General features: G+C 34.2%; 1 protein-coding gene across 5 annotated transcripts in view; it reads left to right on the top strand.

The window, feature by feature from the left end:
- The window catches only part of Rint1 (RAD50 interactor 1), a 466,626-nt gene that overhangs the window by 190,115 nt on the left and 248,598 nt on the right, over nt 1-27,913 (top strand). For 4 of the 5 annotated variants that reach the window (XM_067791696.1, XM_067791694.1, XM_067791699.1 and 1 more), the window contains one exon: nt 6,884-6,993. The exons of the other annotated variant lie outside the window; for it this stretch is intronic. In XM_067791696.1, the coding sequence (XP_067647797.1) occupies nt 6,884-6,993 (110 nt within the window). The remainder of the gene's footprint in view (nt 1-6,883; nt 6,994-27,913) is intronic. 5 annotated transcript variants of the gene reach the window in all.

The following is a 27,913-nucleotide window of genomic DNA, read 5'->3' as shown; positions in this document are numbered from 1 at the left end:
TTTCTTTACGCTTTCTTTGTATTAGGATTCACCGTATATTTGTTTTTTTTCGCGAAATATTTCATGGCTTTTTAATTTTTGTTTGAACTCTCACATTTTCTACACCATACAAAATAGTTTTATTTCCGTTTAAATCTTTAATAACGTCGATAACATACTGAATAAGTGCTCTTTCTTCCACATTTCCTCGCGATGCAATGTCTTTCATTTTAAAAAAATACTCTTGTACACTTTCTTCTTTACTCATCTTACGCTCTGATAGTTGCTTATGTAGCAGCGCACTGTTTGTATTTGTTTTGAATTCGCTAACAAACCTTGTTTTAATTTATCCCAAGAAGTTGTTATTCCCCTCTCAGTAGAAATAAATAACTTTGCAAGGCCTTTTAATGACTTTTTTGCGAAAACAAATTTTTGGAATTCATCCCAGTACATTAATGCGGAGGTTTCTTCGAACTCGTTAACCCAAATTTCAACAGGTAGTTTATCTGTGCCGTCAAAAGATCTAACCGAATCCTCGATATCGCGAAAATTGATTGCAAATCTATGCATCATATTATTTCTCACTGGCACTGTTTGTTGTTGCTCGTTATTTTCTTTTACATCATCTTCTTCATTGTACGTTCGTCTTGTTGAATTTTCGTACACACGTCTTCGATTTTCGTTATTCTTTAAATTTGAAAAGTTACTGACTACACTTGCGCCATCGTCATTGTTTACAAAAGACAAAAAGCAATCATCGTTTCGCTTTGGTTCTTTTTCTTTGATCTTGTTTCTACTTGTAGCTGCTACCATTTCGTTATTTTACCATCTTCCACAGTGCAGTTGCCGTCGTTGTTTTTGTTACTGCTGCTGTTGACGCCTTCGTCGTCGTCAGCGTCGTCAGCATCGTCTTCGTCGTTTTTCTCGCTAGCACAAAGTAATCGCCCTTTTTGCAAATTTTCCATGATATGCGCTTCTAAGTTATCAGCTTTATAATTCAACCCCAAAATGCTGCAAATGGATGCAAGATCGCTTGCGTCTAAATTGTCGTCAATATATTTAATCTTATTGTTATAGTAATAGGAGTTTATCTCAAAATCAAAACCGGTGAATTCACGTAAGCGTTTGCGATTATTTCTATCACCTTCGAATTCAAACACTAGTTTGTGCAATGCCACTACACTTTGTTTGCTGCTGCGTCGCAAACTTTCGCGAACCTTCTGTATTGAATCTAAAGACATTTTACTTTGCAGCTCAGATCGTTATAAAAAAAATTTTGTTTGCGCTTCCCTTCGTCTTTTTCTGGACGAGTCCCCAAAATGTGGGTTAGGTTTAATGTTTAGCTTTTAAATTCACACAAATTGTAATTTATTTATTAAAAGAATATTAAATGTTATAAAGAAATAGAATATGTATTGTATTTTAACAAGAATTTTGTAATTTTATAGGAATTGATTCAATTTCTAACGCTTTGATCCCCGGCTCGTACACGACTCCACTCTTCTTTCGGCTTCTTTTATTGTTCTCTTGTCATTTTGTTACACTAAGCATCAAGGTTACCAGATCTTTGAAGTAGAGATATGGTGACCAGAACACGCCCCACATTTATGTATTATATCTTTGTAACAAATAATTATTGCAGTTTCTTGAAGAGATTTCGCTTAACTTAAGAAGCTTTTAGTTACTTTCTGGAGAAGTTAAACTTGAAGCAAGCCGATACCAAAGAGGATATCTCGTCATGAATTCCGCCAATATTTCCTTTCGGCTTGGATTAAGCTTGTTTGAATTCGACCTTTGTTAATAATAACGAGTTTGAAATTTATTATTATATTTTACTTATTCATCTATTTTAACAATTTTCTTACATTTTCAATGAAATTTGTGTGTATACGATAGCCAATTTGTGTTCGAATGAAAGTGGAACGGAACGTGTACGTTCAGTCACTCGTCGCGTATGTTGCGATCCAAAATTACGATCGAAGTAGTACGTTCACGTATGTCATAATCCGAAAATCATATTTTCACGTGACGAGTTATACGATCACGGATGTTACAATTTGGCCCCAGGTCCTCACTATATCCACAAACAGGCGTCAGCCCTCTATGCCAGGAATTGCCCGGCAAATCCGGTACTCAAAGAAAAATAACCAGAACTAGAAGAGGAGGAACACACTCTCCCTAGGGAAACGCGCATCACTCTAGCTCAACTTCGATCTGGATACTGTAACAGGTTAAACTCGTTACCTATCCAGAATCAATGCCGACATACAAAATGTATGTCCTGCTTGCAATATGTCCCCAAATGACACCAACCATCTTTTTAATTGTATTGTGGAACCAACGCCTCTAACACCCCTCTCATTATGGTCCACCCCTGTTGAAACAGCTGGTTTCCTTGGACTCCCGTTAGAGGACATTGATGAAAATTTGTGATTGGTCGCCCCTATTGGATGGGGCAAAGTACTGCTACAATAACAACAACAACAATTTGTGGCCAGTCACACCTATTGGATGGGGCGAAGCACTGCTACAACAACAGCAACAACAAGGCGTACCTGAATGTTAATTTATAAGATGAAATGTATACGTGTATAATTGAATTAATTATTTTTACCTATGTTGGATTTTTTATTTGTAAGTTTTGAAATATTAATATTATTTATTTACCTTTAAGTGATATAAAAGCTGATGTAGAACTATCTATTAAACTCCTCTGATAAACATAATTAAAAAATAAATTAATAAATTTTTTACATAAAGTAACATAAAAGTTTATTTATTTATGGTGCAAATGATTGCGAATTCCCTCAAAATTTAAACTACCGTATATTAAAAAAATGTCCAGAAACTAAATTCCAGTGTCCGGATACTAGTGAAAATCGACTTTTTTTTTGAATTTTAATTTTTTTTCCATTGATTCGAACTCAATTTTCAAGTTTTCCGAAGTTTCCGATAACTTAGCTTTATCTTCACTCAAAATATTAATGAGAGCAAATGATCGTGCATTTTCGGCTCTCAATGCGACCAACTAATCAAACACAATAGACAAAGTAATTTCTTTCTTGTTTTCTTTATCACCCATGTAGTCTTTCGCACATAAGTTGTTAAGGCGAGGTCTAGCAGGGAAGATCGGAGAGACGTGCGACGGACATTAGCGCAGTTTTCGCAAAACTAGTTACTGTTTGAATTTAGAAAGTACTCCAAATCAGCTTGCAAAACACGGACACAGTGCATATGAAATAATTCATTGCACTTGGCGCATTGAATTTTAGCAGTGACTTTGTTCAACTTTATAACCACAAACACACGGCGTATTGTATTAGATGCATATAACATTTGAAATTTATTCGTGACATCACACAGTTTAAGGAGTAATTATCTCAAGCAGATTGAGTTTGTAATTATTTACTTTTATTGTGATGTACAAATACAAACTCGTTAAACACGCTAAATGTAAAAAATGGTGATATAAAACACGGAGCGATTGTAAAACACGTAGCTACAGTTCAACACGACAGTTTATCCAATTAATTTATTAGTGACTTTAACAAAACAGTACTACGCTATGTAGCAATATATGAAGCAGTTGCTTTCCCTCATTGCAAGCTCGCAACATGGGTTATGTAAGTGCAAATCAACTATCACCACCTGTCAGCAGCCCCAAACAAATATTACACTTGTAGAAAAAATAGTTAAAACGGATAGCAGTCGTTTCCTCCTTAACTAGTAAGGCAATCAAAATAAAATGCATGCGCAACTACTCATAGATGTTGCACCTAACCAAATATGTGCCCATTTTTGAAAAGGCCATATCATCTTTTGCTGCAAATGCAGCGAAAATGTTTTTCTATTTTCCGTAAATTATTAGAAGTAATTTATTTTTGATTGTCGTTTGTTACATTGACAATAAAATCAGACCCATCCAGCAAAACATTGTAGATTTTTGACTCTATTATGCATTCAATAAAACAATAATGAGATAATTCGGAATTTGTAAATAAGAAATAATACAGTAAGAGCCCGTAACGGCCAGAGCTTTGTTATTTTATAAAGGTTGAAATTTCGTCAGTGCATACTTCCAGCTGAAGCAGGTCTATTATAAAACTTAAGTCGTGGTGGCTTTAACAGATATCGTGCAAAAATTTTGCAGAAAGATATACCTTTCTTTCGTCATTTTATAAAGGCTGATTTTCATATATGGTCTTCGTCACGATATAAGAAGCCACTAGCTTCATTGCCAGACGCTTTCCATAGTGGCTTTGATTAGCCACACACTTTTAATCCTTCTAAACTTCACAGAACATCGAAGCAATTTTATACTGAAATTCGAATACAAAATCTTAAAAAAAAACTTTTGAAATTTTTTTTGCCGCAAAAAACTGTCTGCTTTCATTTTATGAAAAAGTACAGTTTTGTATTACAAATGGAAAGTGTCTGGCAATAAGGCTAGTGGCTTCTTATATCTTGGCGAGGATCATATATTAAAATCAGTCTTTATAAAATGAGGAAAGAAAGGTCTATTTTTCTGCAAAATTTTTGCACGATATCTCTTAAAGCCACCATGACTCAAGTTTTATAATAGACCAACGATACTGCTTCAGTTGGAAGTATGCACTGACGAAATTTCAACTTTTATAAAATGACAAAGGTCTGGCAGACACGTGCTCTTAGACTATACGGTTTTTCAATTAGAAGACAATTTTTATAAGCGGTGTCGCCCCTCGGCAGTGTTTGGCAAGCACTCCGAGTGTATTTCTGCCAATAAAAGCTCTTAGTGGAAACTCATCTGCCTCGCAGATGCCGTTCGGAGTCGGCATAAAACAAGTAGGTCCCGTCCCGCCAGGTTGAACTGGCCGGTCCATGAGGACCTCACATAGACTGAATAAGTCCGTAGTGTTCCCGTCCCGCCTATTTGTAGGAAAAATTAAAAAGCGGCACGACGCAAATTGGAAGAGAAGCTTGGTCTAAAATCTCTTCGGAGGTTATCACGCCTTACATTTATCTATTTTAACAAATTCAAGCCACCTGTTACAAGGGTGCAATGTAAATTATATGCCGCTCAATCTTAAAAAAATGTGAATTCATGTGCTTGTGGTCAAAAGAGTTTAGCGAACCCTACGAACTAATCTGGAACCTGCGTTATCAAGTCCACGCAGACTGCCTTGAATCAATACAAAAACAATCAGACCAATTCTAAATATTCTCGCGGAATTTTGTTCTCGCAGATTTTTTTATTCCCGAGGAAAAATTCCTCCAATTCTGTTCTCCTAGGGAGAACAATAATTGGGGAATAGGAATTTCGAATTTTCGAAGACAGCTGTTTTGTCAATTGAAATTTCGTTGCACATTTCTTATTTTGTTTAAAAAATTGAAAAGTTTAATTATTGTTGCAAATTTGTTGGAAATTAAGAAATAAAATATAAACAATGCACAGTATTTATTGCATTTCATGTGGTATTCACTGAAATGAGTAATGAATTGGTGCCACAGCAACATCAACAGCGGAACATAAGAAGAAGACGGCCGCATAACACAAATCTGCCGGAGTTGCCTGCTTTCATTCAGCAAAGCAGTTTTCTGGCGGTCAAGTTGAGTTGAATTCGTCCTTCGTCATATGCCAAAATCTATTTAAGCCTTATTAAAAAATCCTTGCGCAATTTCTGGATGGCTGCATCAAATATGTATACCAAGAGCTCTACCGTTGCTTATGATATACTTTTCGACTTAAAATAAAGAATATTGTGGTTGTAGTTGTTGTTGTATTAACAGTGAGAATATTTTGGTAGAATGTAAATACATATTTTAGCACAAATTTGTACAAATAAGTGTTCTTTCTTAAAATAACCAATTTCCTTTAACTATTTTGATGCATCCCCTTTAATTTAACAAGTGAAAAAAACTCCTATGAAATGGCAGAGAAATCTCCCTCTCCCTCACATTCATAATACCTACTTTTCTCCCATAACCGGTTTCCGCTTTTTCGAACATTGTTCAGAATAGGAGGAAAGGGAGAAGTGAAAAAACTCACAAGGAATTTTTATTTAGAATACGAGGAATGGGAGAAGGGAAAAAACTCGCACGGAATTTTGGTTTAGAATTGGGCTGAATTTTTACTATTTCGGACTCCCTTTTTTCTGTAAAAATAGACTGTTGTCACCTCTCTCAGTAATTAATGCTCAACAAATTTGTTTCTGTTCAATTAGTTTAATTACTACATTTAGCTGATGATATCTCTTTTGTAGCTGAGGAGATTTAGATATCGATGCTAGACAAGCCGCAGCCCATCAACGATTGGTCAAAAAAAAAAAATATTGAATATTATATATAAGTATGTACATATGTATGTATATAAATTAATCGCGTGAAAAGGATTAGGCTGGTTTCATTGCACCACACGAGGGCAGCGCTCTGCTACAGCGTTCATAAAAAAATACTTCTTTTGTTTTGACTCATACACACAGACATGTCTACCTTTCTAATAGAAATGTTGTAACTTAAAAGATTTGTTAACAAGGATCATACATTCTGTTATTAAGGCAGTATCTGAGCAAAGTCATTAATAAATTCATATCTCAGGAGATTGGTTAAGAAGGTTGTAACTGAAAAAACTATTTTGTATCAAAAAATCTTTGAATTTAACTTCATTTATTTGCCTTTTACAATTCGCAAAAGACGTTAATTGGTAAACCAAAATATAGATTCATGATGTGCATTTTAAGAAGTTAACGAAGTTGACGAGATTTGAGAAGAAAATAAACTAAATTTAGTTCATATTTCCTCCGTAAAAATTGGTTTTATTTCAATTACAACAATTTTAACCGGCGTCCCCGTTTCAAGACCTCGGTCAGAAACGAAAAAAAAAACGAGTTTTGTAAATTCAACTTAATATTGACATATTTTTCAGATCAAATCACCGGTTGAGGAGCATGAACAACTAGAAATCATAACGCCAAGCATTGCATGGCAGCCCGTCAATATTATTACCAAACTCTTGCTGGCTCCTTATCGACAAAGGTACATATTTTTTTCAAATGTAGTTAATGATGTTATGAAACACTTAAAAAATCAGTTAGACAGTCGAACTTCGATAACTCGTATAATTTTTTTTTTAATGAAAATGTTAGACTCATTGAGACAGAATAACTTTTGTTTTTGTAAAGAAACTTCAGTGTAAAAGATATTTCTTAAAAATATACCGTTCATTCCTCATATGTATATTTCAGGAAATAAGATCCTAATGGGTTTAACCGACAAAGTCAGGGCTGCTCAACCCCTATACACTTGTAGCACTTTTGTTTTTGTTTTGCCCTGAATCACAGGCACACATACAAATTCACACTTCAAATATAAAAAAAATGTTCATAGCACTCCCATATGGCCTTACATATAAGTTCGAATCATATGAAAATGCTCCAATTTCTTATGAAAGTGCCAAGAAAAAGCACTCCCGTATAAAGATCAGGCACTTGTGTATGATGAAAAACATTTACACTAACAATTTGACAACTAAAAATTATTCAAAAATATGATAGCACTGAAAAAAATTTGTAATCAAAATTGATTCATAAATAAAATTAAAATAGATAACTGACCGCAGAGCTGAAATATATGGGACATATGACCAAAGAATATAAGCAAAACTGTACCAAAAGAAGAGGAGCCTCTTCTAACTTCATAAGAAAATAGTTAATTATCCTCAGGGGAAGTCAGTAACTAGTGATACAAATTTCTCGTTCGGAACTAGACCTAGAGTGCCAAATAATACTATTTTGTTAGTAGCTATATTTGCAATTATAAAATCGACATTTTGGATTTTTATATTTCATATTTATTTATTTATTTATTTAACTAACTAGAACTATCGAAAAATGCGATAATATCATACTAGAAGCAACATGTAGAATTTCGCTCCGATTCGGGGCCAACGAAAAATTACCTCTTTCTCGATATCAGCTGTAAAATTTTACACTAGTTCTTAACTATCCAAAAAGTGCCAATAAAGAACTAGTTCTAAAGTGGAAATTTGTATATAGTTGCGGGGACAATTTCCATCGCCTTGGACATCGCAATGTTAAATTCGCCAGTTGAAAGCATGTAAAATAGATAGATGGCGAACTATTAGTGATAGATGGCGAACTATTAGTGCCCTCTAATTAAGCATTTCGAAAGTTATGAAAGTTATCAAACTCAATTTCTAATGCAACATTCACGGAAATCTCCATATTCACTTTTAGCATGATTGTTGAAAACCATTTCCGACGATATATATAAAATATGTTACTACAAAAACTGAGGCTATAGGTCAATGTAATTTTTAGCAACTTTCAGAATTAAATTTATTGGCTCTTGAATGTTGACGATATAACTATTTACGTAATATTTTAACCAAACATTTTGTAACTTTAAACCAAATCTTCAACTTTTCCCGACCTCAAATAATTAAAATTTTTTTAATTTTTTTTTTCTTAAATACAAAAAAATTTCAAAAATACAAAATACTACATTTTCAGGTGCCAAGCTTTGAACTCAGGTATCCCTGCATTCATACTGGTGTTAAGACAGACAACCTACCCACTCAGTCACTTGAATGCCCGCTGCTCGCTTTGTAATTTGTATCTAAATTTAGCCATTTTATTGCTATATATTTTATACACACTTGACCCGTAATCAAAGTCGCTGACTAAAAGGCTGTTTAGTTAAAATCTTGTCTATATTTCAAACGGCATATGGGAGTTTTCACTGTTACGGCCGCGACACTTTTGTGCAAAATTTTTATATTTTTAAAGAAAACTGTCGAATTGTTTGGAATATTATACGCAAAAAATGATGTAAAAGTATGAAATATGTAAGGGGCGATAACCTCCGAAGTGATTTTAGGCCGAGCTTCTCTTCCAATTTGCGTCGTGCTCCTTTTAGTTTTTCCTACAGTTGGCGGAAAAATTTTTCTTCTAATTAAAAAAACGTGCTTCAAAATTTTTGATATTGCCTTGTCCGGGCCGTGAAGTCGGAAATATAATCAGGCAAATTACAAATAAAAAAATTAATTGGTATAGCCTAGCCCAGGAAAGGTCAATGAAAAGGTTTTCGGTCGCGATATTATAAAATTGTTAAATTATGGAGAACTCATTTCCGTACCATAGACTGTACAATTTTCCCACTCAACTTAGTAAACCAAGAGGGGTTTACCATATCTAAATTTTGTTTAATGTATTTTGGGCGATATCTCCGCAACCGTAGGTAAGGTAAGTTTGAACTGGCCGGTCCATGTGGACCTCAAATATACTGAATGAGTTCGTAGTGTTACCAGAAGTTTGTTTAACGACCAAACTTAAAACCCCTATCAATAATCAGGACCGATGTTACAAAATAACTCCGTCCTCTTGGAAAACACTAGAAGCTTTCTAGGACCTATTCCACTTGCAGCTTCTAGATCTGATAGCCGTATCACTCCTAATAACTGGAGTCTAAGCCTGGTAAGCGTAGAATACGAGCACAAAACGAGCTCCAACCCGCGCTTTATACATCTGCTATCACTGGTCAACCCTTATTAAAAGGCATGTGACGCCAGAAGGTAGTGCCCAGTCAGAATTCGCATCATGAGTCCACAGTCCTCTCTTTTTAATGATAGAATTAACTTTGTTAGTCTAAGGTTGTTCTTCGGTACTTTGCAGCTGCGCGCTTAAGTCCACGCCTTTGCCGCTTGGTCGATCATGTGCAATCTTGCCCAATCGAGTTGGGACGTCTACTGAGCAAGCTTCGAGGGATGCGCCATATTTTCTAGTTCATCCGCTTTTTCATTCCCATCTATTCCCATATGCTCTGGGACCCAATATAGATGTATGCTTCTCCCTGTCTCGATTATTTCCAGGGATTGCTTACGCTAACACACTTTTAGATGCTATGCTATGCGAGATTATTACCCTAATTGCTGCTTGGCTGTCTATATAAAAGTTGACGCGGCTGCAGTTTAAGCTATTTTCTTCCAGTGTATCTACTGCTTTAGTTACGGCTACTAATTCCGCCTGAAAAACGGTACAGTGATCTGGCAGCTTGTTGGATCTGTTTATTTCCGGATCAGCGCAGTACATCGCAGACACTACTCCTTTAACCTCTTTGGAAACATAGTCTGCCAAAACACTGCTCTCAGAATCGCTACGGGCTGTCTTCCTACACAATGGGGCGAGAGTACTCCCCATTAAGGAGAGAAATGAAATGCTGAACAAACAATTTCTGTTGAATACCCAGAAACCTGGGCATACTAATAGACATCTGTTGAAGAGGCCCCGGGCACATCCGTATGTAGAAGAAAAACACAGACAGGTGCTCAGTTTTTAAAAATAAATACCCTGAACACGCAGATCACGCAGAACAGGGAAGCATTCTCCCTAGAGAGACGCGCGTCACTGTAGCTTAATTTCGATCTGGATACTGTAATAGGTTAAATTCTTACCTATCCAGAATCAACCCCGACATACATAATGTATGCCCTGCTTGCAACGTGTCCCCACATGACACCAACCATCTTTTTGATTGCAATGTTGAACCAACGCCTTTAAAACCCCTCTCATTCTGGTCCGACCCTATTGAAACTGCAAGTTTCCTTGGACTCCCATTAGAAAATATTTATGAAAATTTGTGAATGGAATGAAAGATGTGAATGGGCTCTAAGAGCCCCTTCAGGTAGTCTGTTCGCCCCTCAAGGTAGCCCTGTTTGCACTGAGCTATGTTTTTTGCCACAAAATGTACAGGTGGAATGTGCAGACTGGAAAACAGTGCAGCCGTCGGGGTTGTTTTCAGGGTTCCCGTAATGCGGGGCATTGACATCCTGCATATCCCCTCTGATTTTTAGAGCTTTTATCTTTTGTGTGGCCAGGATAGGCTTTACAATCGCTGCAAGTACCCAAAGAGAGAGAGGGCGATAAACCCCACATACATCCCAGCATTATTTTAAATGCATAAAGTGCCGTAGAGGCCTTCTTCACTCTCTCCTCCACGTTGAGTGATTCCTAGATTTGTGCAAGGATTTTCCTGCAGGGTCACCCCCTCCCTCCACAACCGCATGCTATTGGTACGAATCTTGGGAAGTTCTTGATAATTATTTTGCAGGTTTTGTTAACGTTCGAATCCCTGAACTGTCGAATAAATAACTCAAATATTCAGTATAGCAATATCTCCTTTATTTACAACTCTACTGTAGTAGTAGTATCTCACAATTACAATACTCGAGTACTTCACTAAAAGCGTTTTACAATGAAAATGATTGATTCTTCCTCATCTTGCGCTGCTTTTATACCCTCGTCCCGTTGATACAAATTTCTCGATCCAACCACTGCTAGCCTGTCCAAATGAACCACCCTTCTATTTCGTTGCTTCTCAATTCTTTGCATGCGGTGGCCGACGTCACTGATCCACTCCAAAACACTGTACGGGCCTTCCCAACTACACTGAAAATCTGATGGAACACCTATCCGCCGGTGAGGGTTGTATAACATTACCAAATCTCCATCGAGGATACCTTCCGAATTGTTGTTCTTGCCGTTCCCTCACACTCTGTTGTTTGGCCAATGAACTACTTTGTAGAGCTTGAGCTTGACGGGTTAGCTTTGCATAATCATTACGGTTTTGACGTTTCGCAACAGTAGTGCGCCCTGGCTTGAAACCACCCTTGCATTCCTTCTGGGAAATTCTAGCACATCCTTTTTCTTATAGCGCATAATCCTTCTTTGCATGTCGATCTTGATGCCATGGTCAACTAAGAAGTCCACTCCAAATATAACTCAATCAACAATCACTGCCGCAACAAATTTGTGTGGAACCGAGACCTTCCTATTTACGACCTCACATGTCACATCCCCCTGTACTTGGTTGTACTCGCCAGTTACCGTTCGCAATATTGTTCCATGTAAAATCTTTACTCTTCTGTTGGCCAAATCAGATCGGATTAAGGAATAAGATGCGGGCGTATCTACAGTCAGTAAACGCTCCTTGCCATCCACATATCCTCCTATGGTAAGACTGCTCGAGACCCACCCATACTGTTAGAACCACTATGGTGAAGACTGCAATGACGTCCAATGTGACCTGGCTTCCCGCATTTGAAGCATTTGTTTACTCTGTCACTCTGCCTTTGCGATTCTTTCAGTGCCTCCAATATTGTATACACCCTGTCGGGCCTTTCTACTTCCAAACGGCGTGCTTTAAAAACTGGCTAACATAGAAGCGATGCTGTTTCCGGCAACAGTGCATGTGATACCGTTTCTGCGAGTGTAGGTTTTGGGTTTGCGTATGTCGCTCGCTTCGTTTCGACATCCCGAATTCCACTGGTGAAAGTTTGAATTTTAACTCTCTCAGTGTATTCGACAGGTGCGTCCGCATTGGCAAGGTGAGTCAATCTTTCAATTTCCGCCGCGGAATCTTCCAATGTTTCACCAGCCTTCTGGAACCGGTTCAGTAACTCCATTTGCTATATCTGTATCCTATGCTCGCTTCCGTAACGTCTTTCTACTGCGGCCATCAATGCTTCAAATTGTTTCGTTCTCCCTCTGGAATGGTCTGTAAGATTTCAACAGCAGGACCTGTTAACGCCACGAACAATGCAACAACTTTATCTTCAGAATTCCAGTTGTTCGCTGCTGACGTCTTCTCAAATTGGAGCTTAGATACCTGGAAATGAACAGGGCCATCAAACGTTGGGGGTTTTGTAAACTTTATCCCAAAAACCTTTTTTTCATATTTTATTCTTTTACACAGTATATAATTTGTATGTAATCATGTGTCAAAGATATGCTTGTTGCTGCGGCGGTTTCAAAGAAACTGTTTTTTTTTTGCTTTTGTTCTATTTATAGAACTACAAAGAATTAACCAATGTTGTCTATTTGTATGAATTAAGCGGGGGTTGCCTTATTGATTTAAATGTATGAAAACATTTATTGAAGCAATTTTTTAATTTATAATTTATTTAATAATTTGGGAAAAATTTAAACAACGTGACATCAGGACGGACAAGGCGACAGCTGTTTCGATTATACCTTGTAAATCTCTTCAAAGCCTTTTCTCCCGGGAGTAGGATTTGAACCCGCACTCCTACGATGGTTGAAGTGTTACAAACGCATTCAGCCACGTCATGCCTTAGTTGTTGTAAACTTTATCCCAGTTGCCTTCCTTGCGTATTTTATACTTTTACACAGTACATACTTTTTATGTAATCATGTGTCAATGATATGCTTGTTGTTGCGGCGGTTGGGGATTCTACCTTCAGAGTAGACGTTGAAGTGATTGGACTGTTCAATTGAAACTCCTCGATTCGATCTTTCAAAGCATCCATCTCGGCCCCAATTTTATCTTGTCGTTCACTAAAAACTTCCAGCTGCGATGTGATCTTTGTTTCTTGTGCCTCCAGCTTTGATGAGATACGCTCTTCTTGTGCTTCGAGTTGTATTGTTATGCGTGTCTCTTCTTCTTTCAATTGTTCTACAATCTGTGACGCCATGTGTGTTTTCTGTTCATCCAATTGAGATGCCATATATGTCCTTTGCTCTTCCATTTCTGAAATGCGTGCCTCCTGTGCTTCCATCTTGGATGTTATGCGTGTCTCTTGTGATTGCAGTTGAGATGCCACTGTCGATGTTTGTGCAGATATTGCTGTAAAATATGTTCATACGTAATTTACCTCCAGTACGCCAGAAGACATCCTAAACGTTTGCCAAAAAACAAAAAAAAAACAAAAAATGGCCGAGCCATTCACGCACCGGGTTGCATTCGCCCGTGCGAGCGTGTTCGGTCAATTAGAAGAACATCAGCTGATGAATGTTTGATGTAGTGACATTCTTTTTGATTGAAGTTAAGGTGCCATTACATCACCCTCCTTTGGAAAAGAAGAAGTTGGCAAGATGCCGACTTCTTCTTGCCCAAAATCATTCGTTTTGCCTAAAATATATTGTTTTAATGAATTAATTTCGAGACTTCTAGTTTTGGTTAGAAATTTGTGATTGCAATAACTTGGGTTATAAATTTATTAAAATTATGATTTGAAATAGATTCACAACGCTAAGTATATTTGTTTCAGAAAATAAAGTTAAATTAAATATTGTATCATTGAATTCTATTCATCTTATTGCACCCTATAAAAAGGGCAGAGTAATCAATCACCCTTATTGCGAAGATCACGCGGAAAAGTGTTCGCCTTCACTTTTTTGTTCGGGTGAACTTTTTCCGCCCATCGGCAATTTCGGGCGAACAAAAGTTCACTTCGAAACAGCTGATGCTCTATTCTGAACTAGCAGTGAACAAATAATTTACTTTCAATTGTGCAAATTTTGTAAACAAGCATATATTTCCTTAAAATACAACAAAAATAGAAATAAAAATGTATAAAATAATGTTTAGTATTGCACTAAAGTTGGTATTGATTGAACGCGATGAGAATATAAATGTGAAAGCGATTCGGAGGCAATTAAGAGACAGTTCTAACCCTTTGAAGCTAAATGATTCACTGTAAGCTAAAAATTACTATTTTCAGCACTTTTGAATAACAAGTTATATTTTTTTCAATTAGCTTTCGCCAATATTACAGGGTAAACAAGCCGGCATGCTAATATTTGCTAGATATCTAACCAACTCCTTGCCCCCATTGAAGCACAAATTTGGAGTTCCACCAATTGTAAAGTTGAACACATGTCTTCGTTTTTTCGCATAGGGATAGGCGTTGGAAAAGACCGAGGAGTGGGTCTTAGCCAATCTTGTTTCAGCGAGGTGCTCAACATTTTGGAACCGTTGCTTTGTCCACAATGGATAACTTGGCCGACTGATACGTTGTCATAAAAAATAGAATTTACATACTTGGCAATACAGGAATTTAAATTTTTCTAACCAAGCTTCCAGATTGTGCATTATTTATTGATTTATTGCTAATAATAAAAGTACATATAATTATAAGAGTACCAAATTTCAAAACAAAAAATTACTTACATTTTGTTTTCCTCTCGTTCGCCTGTAAAATATAAGTGAACAAATTTGGGTTTCCCCGCTGTTCATTTCGCCCGAACAAAGAGTTGCCAATAAGGTGAAATCTTTTTCGAACCCGAAAAATCCTTTCGCCACCCTCTGCGATAGGGTGAACAAAAACTGAATATTTTCGGGCGAAAAAAAACTCGCGATAAGGGTGAATGTGCTCAATTCAAAGCTGCACGATACGCAACATTTTTAGTTTTCTGATCTGGAGCGTAAATAAAAAGTGTTGATGGTTTCCCAACTCGGGAACACGCTAAATATAGTTGGCCGTGTGAAAAGCATGGCATCTCTAAATTTATGCCACAGACTTGCAACAACTGTCCTTGTGACCTGTTAATAGTTGTAGGGTCTATATTAAGTTGTTTATTTTATTTATATTAATACTTTTACTTGTTTCTTACTTGTGACTTTTCAATTTTTTTAAATAATTAAGTTACCTTTTTTAAATGAAAATTTTGGAATTTATCAAAATAAGAAAATTTTGTTACATTATTAAATTTTGTTATACCTATTAATATTTCAAATAATTCAATAAAACTATTTATAGAATTAATAGTTTATTTTAAATAATCTATAAATGGAGATCTTCGAACCTTTTAGTATACTACGTACTAACGAACATGTACCAATGGTGGACCAAACTCAATTTACTAAAATACCAAGCAAAATAGTGTAAAATGTAATAATAAATCGGCGTACAAGCAAATCAATCGTTACAACAAAACAAACCTAACCAGGCGTTTTAAATTTTTTATCTAACAATTAAAGATATTGTTATTTACAACATTTGATACAATCTGCTGTTTAAGTTAGTTCAGTTATGAGAAGGAGGAATCACCGGTCCTAAATAATTTAATTAAATAAATATTAAATCAATTATCTCACAATTGAAACAAATGAAAATTAAATAAAGTGTATAGTCCATTTGAAAAATATTTGCCAAAACTAATTCATCTATACATAACAACAAACTAACCTATCCAGATTTACTGCACAAATAAGAGTTAATACATATTAAGCAGTTTCAAAGGCCTCATCTTCAACTAATATTACGGCTCTCTCAAGTACTTCGTACCTATAAACGACTCCTTTATTCGTTTATTTAATATTTGTATTGCTGTTACAACGTACGCTTCCTTTTGTTTTTATTAATTAATTGCGCATAATATCGACGTCTGATTTTGATCTAAATGCGGATGATCTCATACAGCAGTTCTTTGAACGAAAATTACAATGAATTTTTTATAAATGAAAGTCATTGCAACATCATTGAAGATACTTCAACAACACTTAATACTTCTTTTAACTGTTAATCTATTAGACATCTTTTATAAAGCCATTGCAATATCAACAATCAACAATTTAAATATAAATAATTTATAAATATCATTGTATGTAAGTACGAATATAAATATATATTTTTATATGAATAAAAATTTTTAGTCAAAATTAAATAAATGTATTTAATTAAATTTATATTAGGCCGGGTCGATTTGTGGGGAGGCAAAAACATCGCCCATTGCTCTGTGAAAATCATGTTCTAGGGATCAAAATAAGAAACTTTCGGCAATACGATTTTCACAGAGCAATGAGCGATTTTTAAATCGACCCGCCCTAATATAGCGGGTTAGGGGATCAGAATATACCCGCGGTAGGTATGCCTGTCGTAAGAGGCGACTAAAATACCAGATTCAAGGGGCTGTGCAGCGCAACCTTTCAGGTTGCCAGCGCAATATATAGCTTCTCCAAACCCAATTGTCAACCTCACCTATCCGCGGCGAATCCTGTTTCACTAACAGACGAGGCTCTGGCGACCCCAAGCTCCTCAAGGAACTTGGATGTAGGGAGGGAGGGAATGGCCTGAAGGTTTAATGTGGCCACATAAATCGTTCCCGAGATGGTCGGGCTAGCACCTTAATGGTGCTATGGTACCGGAGCGTACCGGATTTGTATCCGGCAAAGGACCATCACATCGATAACACTCCCCAAAACCTTCGGGGAGCAACCTTATCGCTACAACAACAACAACAACAACAACAACAACAATTAAAAATTCGATGTAGATCTAGAGAAAGAAATCAATCTAACTTCAGAAATTTTTCTAGATCTAGAAGTTTTAATAATGATAATAATATATGTTGCTATCATCGAAAATTTAAATATAATGCTTACAAATGTATTAAACCCTGTAATTTTAATGTAAATAAAAATAATCTAAATTCAAAATCAAATTCTTTAAACTAAACAAATCCGTTATGATTGTGGGTAATAATGGAGTTAATAATCAATCGTCCCACCGTCTATTCATATTTGATGAATTCAATAAATTAAATTTTTTTATTGATACAGGTGAGTTGCAGTATTCCTTCTTCAAAATTTAAAACTTATAAACGTTTTTCTGACCTTAAACTTTCGGCAGCTAATGGATCTAGCATAGAAACTTTTGGAACAAAGCTTTTAAAAATTGATTTAGGTCTTAGAAGAGATTTTGAATTCCCTTTCATTCTTGCAGATATTTCTACTCCCATTATTGGTGCAAATTTTTTAGAAAAATTAGGTATTTTGGTAGGTATTAAAAATAAAGAAATTACAGATTTGAAAACAAAATTAAAAGTTTCTGGATCTTCTGGGTTTTGCCACATATCTTAAGATTCCTATTTCAGAAAATAAATTTGCAAATATTTTAAATGAATTTCCTCTTATTACGTGTGAACCTAATTATACTGAAAAAGTACAACACAAAATGGTTCACCGAATAGAAATAAAAGGAGTATCTCCTTTTTCTAAACCTCGTCGTCTAGATCCTATAAAATTAAAAATAGCAAAAACTGAATTCGAATTTTTAGTCAAAACTGGTATATGTAGACCTTCTAACTCTCACATCGCTTCTCCACTCCATCTGGTCCCTAAGAAAGATCCAAATGACTGGAGACCTTGTGGAGATTACAGACGACTTAATTTTATAACAATACCGCATAGGTATCCCTTACCTCATATTCACGACCTTAACATAGATTTAAAAAATAAAAAGGTATTTTCAAAAATTGACCTCATTCGTGCATATCACCAAATACCAATGGCAGAAAAAGATATTCACAAAACAGCTATATCAACTCCATTCGGAATGTTTGAATTCGTACGAATGCCATTTGGATTACGAAACAGTGCTCAAACATTTCAACGTTTCATAAACGAAGTATTTTCAGATTTAGATTTTGTTTTTGTCTATATTGACGACATATTAGTAGCTAGTAACAATGAGGAAGAACATTTAAAAACAGTTTTTAAAAATCTTGAGAAATATAATTTAAATATTAAACCTACAAAATGTATTTTCGGAGTTGAAAAATTGGACTTTCTAAGTTATGAAATTTCTAGTGAAGGAATCAGGCCTTCTCTTGAACGAGTTGAAATAATTTCTAATTTTGAAAAACTTCTCTCAATTAATAAATTATAAAAATTTTAGTCCACTACATGAAATGTTAAATTTTGCTATCAAAAATAAACTTAAAGAATTAAATTGGACAGAAAGAACTACTTCAGCTTTTGAAAATGCTAAGAAACTTTTTACACAAAAAAGACTACTCACTCACTTTGATAAAATGGTCAACTATCACTTGCTGTAGATGCATCAAATGTTGCAATTGGAGCAGTTCTACAACAAATAAGTAACAACTCATTAGAACCACTTGCATATTTTTCAAGAAAATTAACTCAAACTGAAATAAGTTACTCTACTTTTGATAGAGAACTTCTAGCAATATATAACTCTATTAAACACTTTAGACATTTTCTTGAAGGAAGAACATTTACTATATACATAAACCTTTAACACATGTTTTAAATTCAAAAACAGACAGATCACCTCGTCAAACTCGTCATCTTGAATACATTGCACAATTCACCAATGACATTTAATACATTTCTGGCAAAAATAATACAGTAGCTGATAGTCTCTCGCGGATTCCAGATATTAATACAATTTTAAAAAAAAGATCTTAATTTTCAAACATTATACGATGAACACAAAAAGATGAAATTCTTAAAAAATTAATTTCAGATCTTAGTTCCAAAAATAATTTAAAAGAAATTAATATTCCTCTTCTAAATCTCAATATTTGGTGTGACATTACTCAAAAACCTTTAAGACCATATGTTCCTAATTCAATGAGAAAAATTATATTTGACAAAATTCATTGTTTATCTCACCCAAGTGTTCGAACAACTAGACGTCTCATTCAATCTTAATATTTTTGGCCAGAAATGGCCGATAGACATACACGTTGGCCAGAATCATATCCATTAAAAGATATTTCAGCAAAAACAGTATCAACTACATTTGTTTAAAATTATGTTCCTCGTTTCGGTATTCCACTCAAAATTACAGTAGATCAAGGTTCACAATTTACATCTCAATTATTCACTGAATTAACTGTTTTATTAGGGGCTCATAAAATTCACACTTCTCCATATCACCCACAGTCAAATGGAATGATTGAAAGATTTCACAGAACTTTAAAAACGGCAATTACAATTTCGGACGACTCCACACATTGGTCAGAGATTTTACCTTGGATACTTTTAGGTTTACGAACTTCTATTAAAGAAGATTTGAAATGCTGTTCCGCTGAACTTGTGTATGGACAAACAATTAGACTTAGTTGTTTCTAATAATAATAATGAAATTGATAGCACAAATGAAACTCTTACTAAACTTAGAAAACATTTCTCAATTGTTCGATCAAAAATAACTCATCATATCAAAGAAAATGATTTTATTCCCAAAAATTTAGACACTTGTGAATACGCCTTTCTTAAAGTTATTCATAAGTCTAATTTACAACCACCTTACGAGGGACCATTTAAAGTTATTCCAGACAAAATAAAACATTCAAAATTCAACATGGTAATACTATTAAAACTGTTTCCATAGATTTACTTAAACCCGCACATACAATAATGACTAATACACGAAACAAAGATACACTACACTCCACAAAAAAAATTTCATTTAACATTAATTAATATTTAATTTTACTGATCTTTCACTGGAGGGGGAGTAAATGTAGGGTCTATATTAAGTTGTTTATTTTATTTATATTAATATATTAATACGTTTACTTGTTTCTTACTTGTGATTTTTCAATTTTTTTAAAATAATTAATTTACCTTTTTTAAATGAAAATTTTGGAATTTATCAGAATAAGAAAATTTTGTTAGATTATTAAATTATGTTATACCTATTAATATTTCAAATAATTCAATAAAACTATTTATAGAATTAATAGTTTATTTTAAATAATCTATAATGGTCATCACAAACGTCAAATCATTTGAAGTCAAGGGTATTCTCGGAATTAGGCCTTCCACTCCCTTGAACGGTCTTTTTAAAAGCTTTGCCATTATCAAATTGCTCATAAGCTTGGTTACAATCAGTCTTGTTCCATTACACAGTTTTGGTGCATGCAGATTACGAAGCATAATAACTACAGATCTAACTTTGAGACGCAAATGATGAGGGGGCATTCCAAGCAAATCTAAAGAATTTAAAAATTCTGTATGATAATTTACTATATCCTCCTTATTATCAATTCGTTCGATTGATTTTTAGGATTGTAATTCTCCCGAAATTTGGTTTTGGATCGTCCAATTTAACTTATTAACATCCCTATTTTTGGCTGCTAAAATTGCTGCAAAATAAATTACAGATTTATGCAGCCTTAAAAAATCAGGCGGACAGCATAGCAAAAGGTATGGTGAATTCCTCTTACAGCCATCCTACAATTTCCACAAAGTTTTAGAACTCTATAATGCACCATTAATTTGGTTCAAAGTCACAACCAATAATAGCCAAAGCCATAATAATTTACATGGGTCATCAATTCTTTCTCTGGTTCAAATGCTGAACTACCAGCGCTACCGTCATCAGCTCAGTGTCATCATTGCCAGTAGCGCCAATAACACCAAACTCGTGCCTGACACACAAAAATCGTTTAACTCAATAGCGCAAGTGAAATGTATTATGCCGTCACTACTGAGTAGCGTCAAAAAATCGCTTGGAGTCATTGAGCTACCATTGAGGTGGTACCGCCATTGGCGCTGGCGCCATGCAATTTACATCACTAAAATTTCGCGAATGCCCAGGCTTATGACTTTTTTAATCCAGATGGTGAAAACGAAGCAGGAGCAAAACCTATGGTGAATTCCTGTCGCAACCGTCACACTTTGTGGCGAATGAACGACTCTACAATTCTCCCTCTTATCAATCTACTCTCTTTGGTACTGGTATCATGATCGGGCGACATATGTAATTCGGTAATCGGAAGTTGCTGTTAGTCAAAACGTCACCCCAATGCCGCCAATAACACTGCTGTGACGCCACCTATGACTGGTAATAAGTAGCGTTATGAGCGGGCGACATCTGTAATTCGGTAATCGAAAGTTGCTCCTAGTCATAAAATGCCACCTACAAATATTATAACATGAGCGGGCGAAATCTGTAATTCGGTAATCGGAAGTTGCTGTTAGTCAAAACTTCACCACAATGCCGCCAATTACACTGCTGTGACGCCACCTACGACGGGCAATAAATAGCGTTATGAGCGGGCGACATCTGTCATTCGGTAGTCGAAAGTTCCTGCTAGTCATATAATGCCAGCTGCATCACTCTGGAACCCGCTTTGAAAAAATCCAAATTTTTTTTGTGATTTCTATAACTACAAACGATGCAATTGATTGTAGTGAAGTTCATTTTTTTGTAGTTCTTATAGTTACTCCGAAAATATAATACATTGTGCGGAAACCAAGCAATTTAAGCAAATTTGGTTTTTTTCTTTTTGAAATACGTTTTAAATCGTTTGTAGTTTTTCATACGAAAAATAAATTTTTTTTTGGTCCACAGGTTTCGGAGATATCGCTAACGCATCTCAAAAAAACCAAGAACGCAGCAATTTGGAAGCACTAAAAGTACTTTTCCTATAACTACAAACGATGAAATTGATTGTAGTGAAATTAATTTTTTTGTAGTTTTTATAGTTACTCCGAAAATATAATACATTGTGCGGAAACCAAGCAATTTAAGGAAATTTGGGTTTTTTCTTTTTGAAATACGTTTTAAATCGTTTGTAGTTTTTCATACGAAAAAAAATTTTTTTTTTGGTCGACAGGTTTCGGAGATATCGCTAACGCATCTCAAAAAAACCAAGAACGCAGCAATTTGGAAGCACTAAAAGTACTTTTCCTATAACTACAAACGATGAAATTGATTGTAGTGAAATTCATTTTTTTGTAGTTTTTATAGTTACTCCGAAAATATAATACATTGTGCGGAAACCAAGCAATTTAAGTAAATTTGGTTTTTTTGTTTTTGAAATACGTTTTAAATCGTTTGTAGTTTTTCATACGAAAAAAAATTTTTTTTTTGGTCCACAGGTTTCGGAGATATCGCTAACGCATCTCAAAAAAACCAAGAACGCAGCAATTTGGAAGCACTAAAAGTACTTTTCCTATAACTACAAACGATGAAATTGATTGTAGTGAAATAAATTTTTTTGTAGTTCTTATAGTTACTCCGAAAATATAATACATTTTGCGGAAACCAAGCAATTTAAGTAAATTTGGTTTTTTTGTTTTTGAAATATGTTTTAAATCGTTTGTAGTTTTTCATAGGAAAACAAATTTTTTTTTGGTCCACAGGTTTCGGAGATATCGCTAACGCATCTCAAAAAAACCAAGAACGCAGCAATTTGGAAGCACTAAAAGTACTTTTCCTATAACTACAAACGATGAAATTGATTGTAGTAAAATTCATTTTTTTGTAGTTCTTATAGTTACTCCGAAAATATAATACATTGTGCGGAAACCAAGCAATTTAAGTAAATTTGGGTTTTTTCTTTTTGAAATACGTTTTAAATCGTTTGTAGTTTTTCATACGAAAAAAAATTTTTTTTTTGGTCCACAGGTTTCGGAGATATCGCTAACGCATCTCAAAAAAACCAAGAACGCAGCAATTTGGAAGCACTAAAGGTACTTTTCCTATAACTACAAACGATGAAATTGATTGTAGTGAAATTCATTTTTTTGTAGTTTTTATAGTTACTCCGAAAATATAATACATTGGGCGGAAACCAAGCAATTTAAGGAAATTTGGGTTTTTTCTTTTTGAAATACGTTTTAAATCGTTTGTAGTTTTTCATACGAAAAAAAATTTTTTTTTTGGTCGACAGGTTTCGGAGATATCGCTAACGCATCTCAAAAAAACCAAGAACGCAGCAATTTGGAAGCACTAAAAGTACTTTTCCTATAACTACAAACGATGAAATTGATTGTAGTGAAATTCATTTTTTTGTAGTTCTTATAGTTACTCCGAAAATATAATACATTGTGCGGAAACCAAGCAATTTAAGCAAATTTGGTTTTTTTCTTTTTGAAATACGTTTTAAATCGTTTGTAGTTTTTCATACGAAAAATAAATTTTTTTTTTGGTCGACAGGTTTCGGAGATATCGCTAACGCATCTCAAAAAAACCAAGAACGCAGCAATTTGGAAGCACTAAAAGTACTTTTCCTATAACTACAAACGATGAAATTGATTGTAGTGAAATTCAATTTTTCACTACAATCAATTTCATCGTTTGTAGTTATAGGAAAAGTACTTTTAGTGCTTCCAAATTGCTGCGTTCTTGGTTTTTTTGAGATGCGTTAGCGATATCTCCGAAACCTGTGGACTAAAAAAAAAATTTTTTTTCGTATGAAAAACTACAAACGATTTAAAACGTATTTCAAAAAGAAAAAAAACCAAATTTACTTAAATTGCTTGGTTTCCGCACAATGTATTATATTTTCGGAGTAACTATAAAAACTACAAAAAAATGAATTTCACTACAATCAATTTCATCGTTTGTAGTTATAGGAAAAGTACTTTTAGTGCTTCCAAATTGCTGCGTTCTTGGTTTTTTTGAGATGCGTTAGCGATATCTCCGAAACCTGTGGACCAAAAAAAAAATTTTTTTTCGTATGAAAAACTACAAACGATTTAAAACGTATTTCAAAAAGAAAAAAAAAACAAATTTACTTAAATTGCTTGATTTCCGCAGAATGTATTATATTTTCGGAGTAACTATAAAAACTACAAAAAAATGAATTTCACTACAATTAGTTTCATCATTTGTAGTTTGATAAGCCAAGTCAAAGAGCACTTGACTAGCATCAATTCCACCCTTAAATACGTATGTGCATATGTACACAGAAGCCTGTGCCTGTCGATCAGCTTTTGAGCATTGTATCATTGAATATATATGTATGAAAATATGAACCAAATTAGAAATGTACATACATACATATTCAATAATACTCCAAAGTAAAGGCAGATATAAAAAAAACTTGCCGCTTGCTACGTTCTAAAACGACCAAAGACTTTATTTAAATCCGCGTATACAGATATATATATATACATATGAATGCTCGTAGCAATTAGCCAACGAAATACAATAGGCACGAGCCAAATTATGTGTCGTCGGTGGTTAAAAGTGTTGCCGTTTGCAGCTTTAATCAACTGACAGCTAAAAGGGGAATTTATTATTAATCCTAAAATAAAGGAATTTATTGCTCTTTTGCGACATAATGTTATTTTTCTTGGCAAAATTACTTTAATTCATTTCGCCCCTCCCATTTATTACTATATTTATCTATGAAAATAGTGTAAAATTCTTACTTTGTACTGACATGTGATAAACAAGTCAGCATATACCATATGACGTCACAGTGCGAATTCGGGCCAGAAACGGGTAAAACTCGACTTTTATGTATTAACTGCAACACAGCTGCTGAAAACTTGGTTGTTCGACTGCGCGAACAATTTTTCGACAGAATAAGATCAGGTTTTTCAAATAGCAAATTAAAATTTCCATAAGCTCTGCCAACTCGGCAATTCGGCATATTGGAAAATTATTTGCAAAAATGTATATGAACAATGCATGAAAATATTTAGATTATATTGCTAATACGTTACTGGGCATTTATTGGGCAATATACTCGCATCTTTATTTGCATTTTTTACTACCATATTATTACTTCGATTAGGGCATATAAATAGTTTGGTATTATTTCATAGGAAAAGTGCCTAGTTATGGAAGTAGTTATGCGCGTTATAATGAAAGCCCTCAATATGCATCGAAGTTGGTATTTATAAAATCACAAACATTTTTCTTTTGACGATTTTATCAAATGCCATATTGCCAAATTGCATCACCAATTTGGACAACTTAAGAAGAAGCATTATGAATGAAAAAGAGGAAGCTAGTTTTCAGGATTTTGTGATTTACATTTGAACATACATATGTATGTATGTACACATGCTTGTGCGTAAGAATAATTATTGTTGGAAGTGGTTGGTTGAATAGAAGTTTTTTTTTTTTTTTTGAACATGTGAATGTACAAACATACATATGTTAGCTTATGCTTGGATATATTGGTATCAATGAGGTGGGTGTGAAGTGGAGTGAAGTGGGGTGTTGGTTGATCTTTAGTTTAAGAATATACATATGTATGTGTTTGCATATATATCTAAGTTTGTTTATACGCTACGATCGTCATAGCAGATACATTACCATGTTCATACATTTCTTAGCTTACATATGAGCATACATACATATGTATGTACGTACATTTGCTTGAGCGTAAGAACAAGAAGGGGTATGCTGAAATGAAGTTGGTTTTATTTTTGAACATATGAATTGTAAGCAACAATATTTACTTGCATATTCAAAACTTTAATATGCTTGTAATTTAAATCGAGAGAATTATTCAAAGAACCCATTTGCTGTGCAAAAATCATTGTTTGGAATACCCAACCGGGTGTATTCGAATTTCCCAATTTTGCAATGTATTATATTTTCGTAGTAACTATAAGAACTACAAAAAAATGAATTTCACTACAATCAATTTCATCGTTTGTAGTTATAGGAAAAGTACTTTTAGTGCTTCCAAATTGCTGCGTTCTTGGTTTTTTTGAGATGCGTTAGCGATATCTCCGAAACCTGTGGACCAAAAAAAAAATTTTTTTTCGTATGAAAAACTACAAACGATTTAAAACGTATTTCAAAAACAAAAAACCCAAATTTACTTAAATTGCTTGGTTTCCTCACAATGTATTATATTTTCGGAGTAACTATAAGAACTACAAAAAAATGAATTTCACTACAATCAATTTCATCGTTTGTAGTTATAGGAAAAGTACTTTTAGTGCTTCCAAATTGCTCCGTTCTTGGTTTTTTTGAGATGCGTTAGCGATATCTCCGAAACCTGTGGACCAAAAAAAAAATTTTTTTTCCTATGAAAAACTACAAACGATTTAAAACGTATTTCAGAAAGAAAAAACCCAAATTTGCTTAAATTGCTTGGTTTCCGCACAATGTATTATATTTTCGGAGTAACTATAAGAACTACAAAAAAATTAATTTCACTACAATCAATTTCATCGTTTGTAGTTATAGGAAAAGTACTTTTAGTGCTTCCAAATTGCTGCGTTCTTGGTTTTTTTGAGATGTGTTAGCGATATCTCCGAAACCTGTGGACCAAAAAAAAAAATTTTTTTTCGTATGAAAAACTACAAACGATTTAAAACGTATTTCAAAAACAAAAAAAACAAATTTACTTAAATTGCTTGGTTTCCGCACAATGTATTATATTTTCGGAGTAACTATAAAAACTACAAAAAAATGAATTTCACTACAATCAATTTCATCGTTTGTAGTTATAGGAAAAGTACTTTTAGTGCTTCCAAATTGCTGCGTTCTTGGTTTTTTGAGATGCGTTAGCGATATCTCCGAAACGTATGGACCAAAAAAAAATTTTTTTTTCCTATGAAAAACTAAAAACGATTTAAAAAGTATTTCAGAAAGAAAAAACCCAAATTTACTTAAATTGCTTGGTTTCCGCACAATGTATTATATTTTCGGAATAACTATAAGAACTACAAAAAAATGAATTTCACTACAATCAATTTCATCGTTTGTAGTTATAGGAAAAGTACTTTTAGTGCTTCCAAATTACTGCGTTCTTGGTTTTTTTGAGATGCGTTAGCGATATCTCCGAAACGTATGGACCAAAAAAAAATTTTTTTTTCCTATGAAAAACTAAAAACGATTTAAAAAGTATTTCAGAAAGAAAAAACCCAAATTTACTTAAATTGCTTGGTTTCCGCACAATGTATTATATTTTCGGAATAACTATAAGAACTACAAAAAAATGAATTTCACTACAATCAATTTCATCGTTTGTAGTTATAGGAAAAGTACTTTTAGTGCTTCCAAATTGCTGCGTTCTTGGTTTTTTTGAGATGCGTTAGCGATATCTCCGAAACCTGTGGACCAAAAAAAAATTTTTTTTTGTATGAAAAACTACAAACGATTTAAAACGTATTTCAAAAACAAAAAAACCCAAATTTGCTTAAATTGCTTGGTTTCCGCACAATGTATTATATTTTCGGAGTAACTATAAGAACTACAAAAAAATGAATTTCACTACAATCAATTTCATCGTTTGTAGTTATAGGAAAAGTACTTTTAGTGCTTCCAAATTGCTGCGTTCTTGGTTTTTTTGAGATGCGTTAGCGATATCTCCGAAACCTATGGACCACAAAAAAAATTTTTTTTCCTATGAAAAACTACAAACGATTTAAAACGTATTTCAAAAACAAAAAAAACCAAATTTACTTAAATTGCTTGGTTTCCGCACAATGTATTATATTTTCGGAGTAACTATAAGAACTACAAAAAAATGAATTTCACTACGATCAATTTCATCGTTTGTAGTTATAGGAAAAGTACTTTTAGTGCTTCCAAATTGCTGCGTTCTTGGTTTTTTTGAGATGCGTTAGCGATATCTCCGAAACTTGTCGACAAAAAAAAAATTTTTTTTCGTATGAA

This window comes from Eurosta solidaginis, chromosome 5 (genome assembly GCF_040869045.1).
Source record: "Eurosta solidaginis isolate ZX-2024a chromosome 5, ASM4086904v1, whole genome shotgun sequence".
Classification (NCBI taxonomy): Eukaryota; Metazoa; Arthropoda; class Insecta; order Diptera; family Tephritidae; genus Eurosta; species Eurosta solidaginis.
This window is presented reverse-complemented; position numbering and strand designations above follow the sequence as displayed.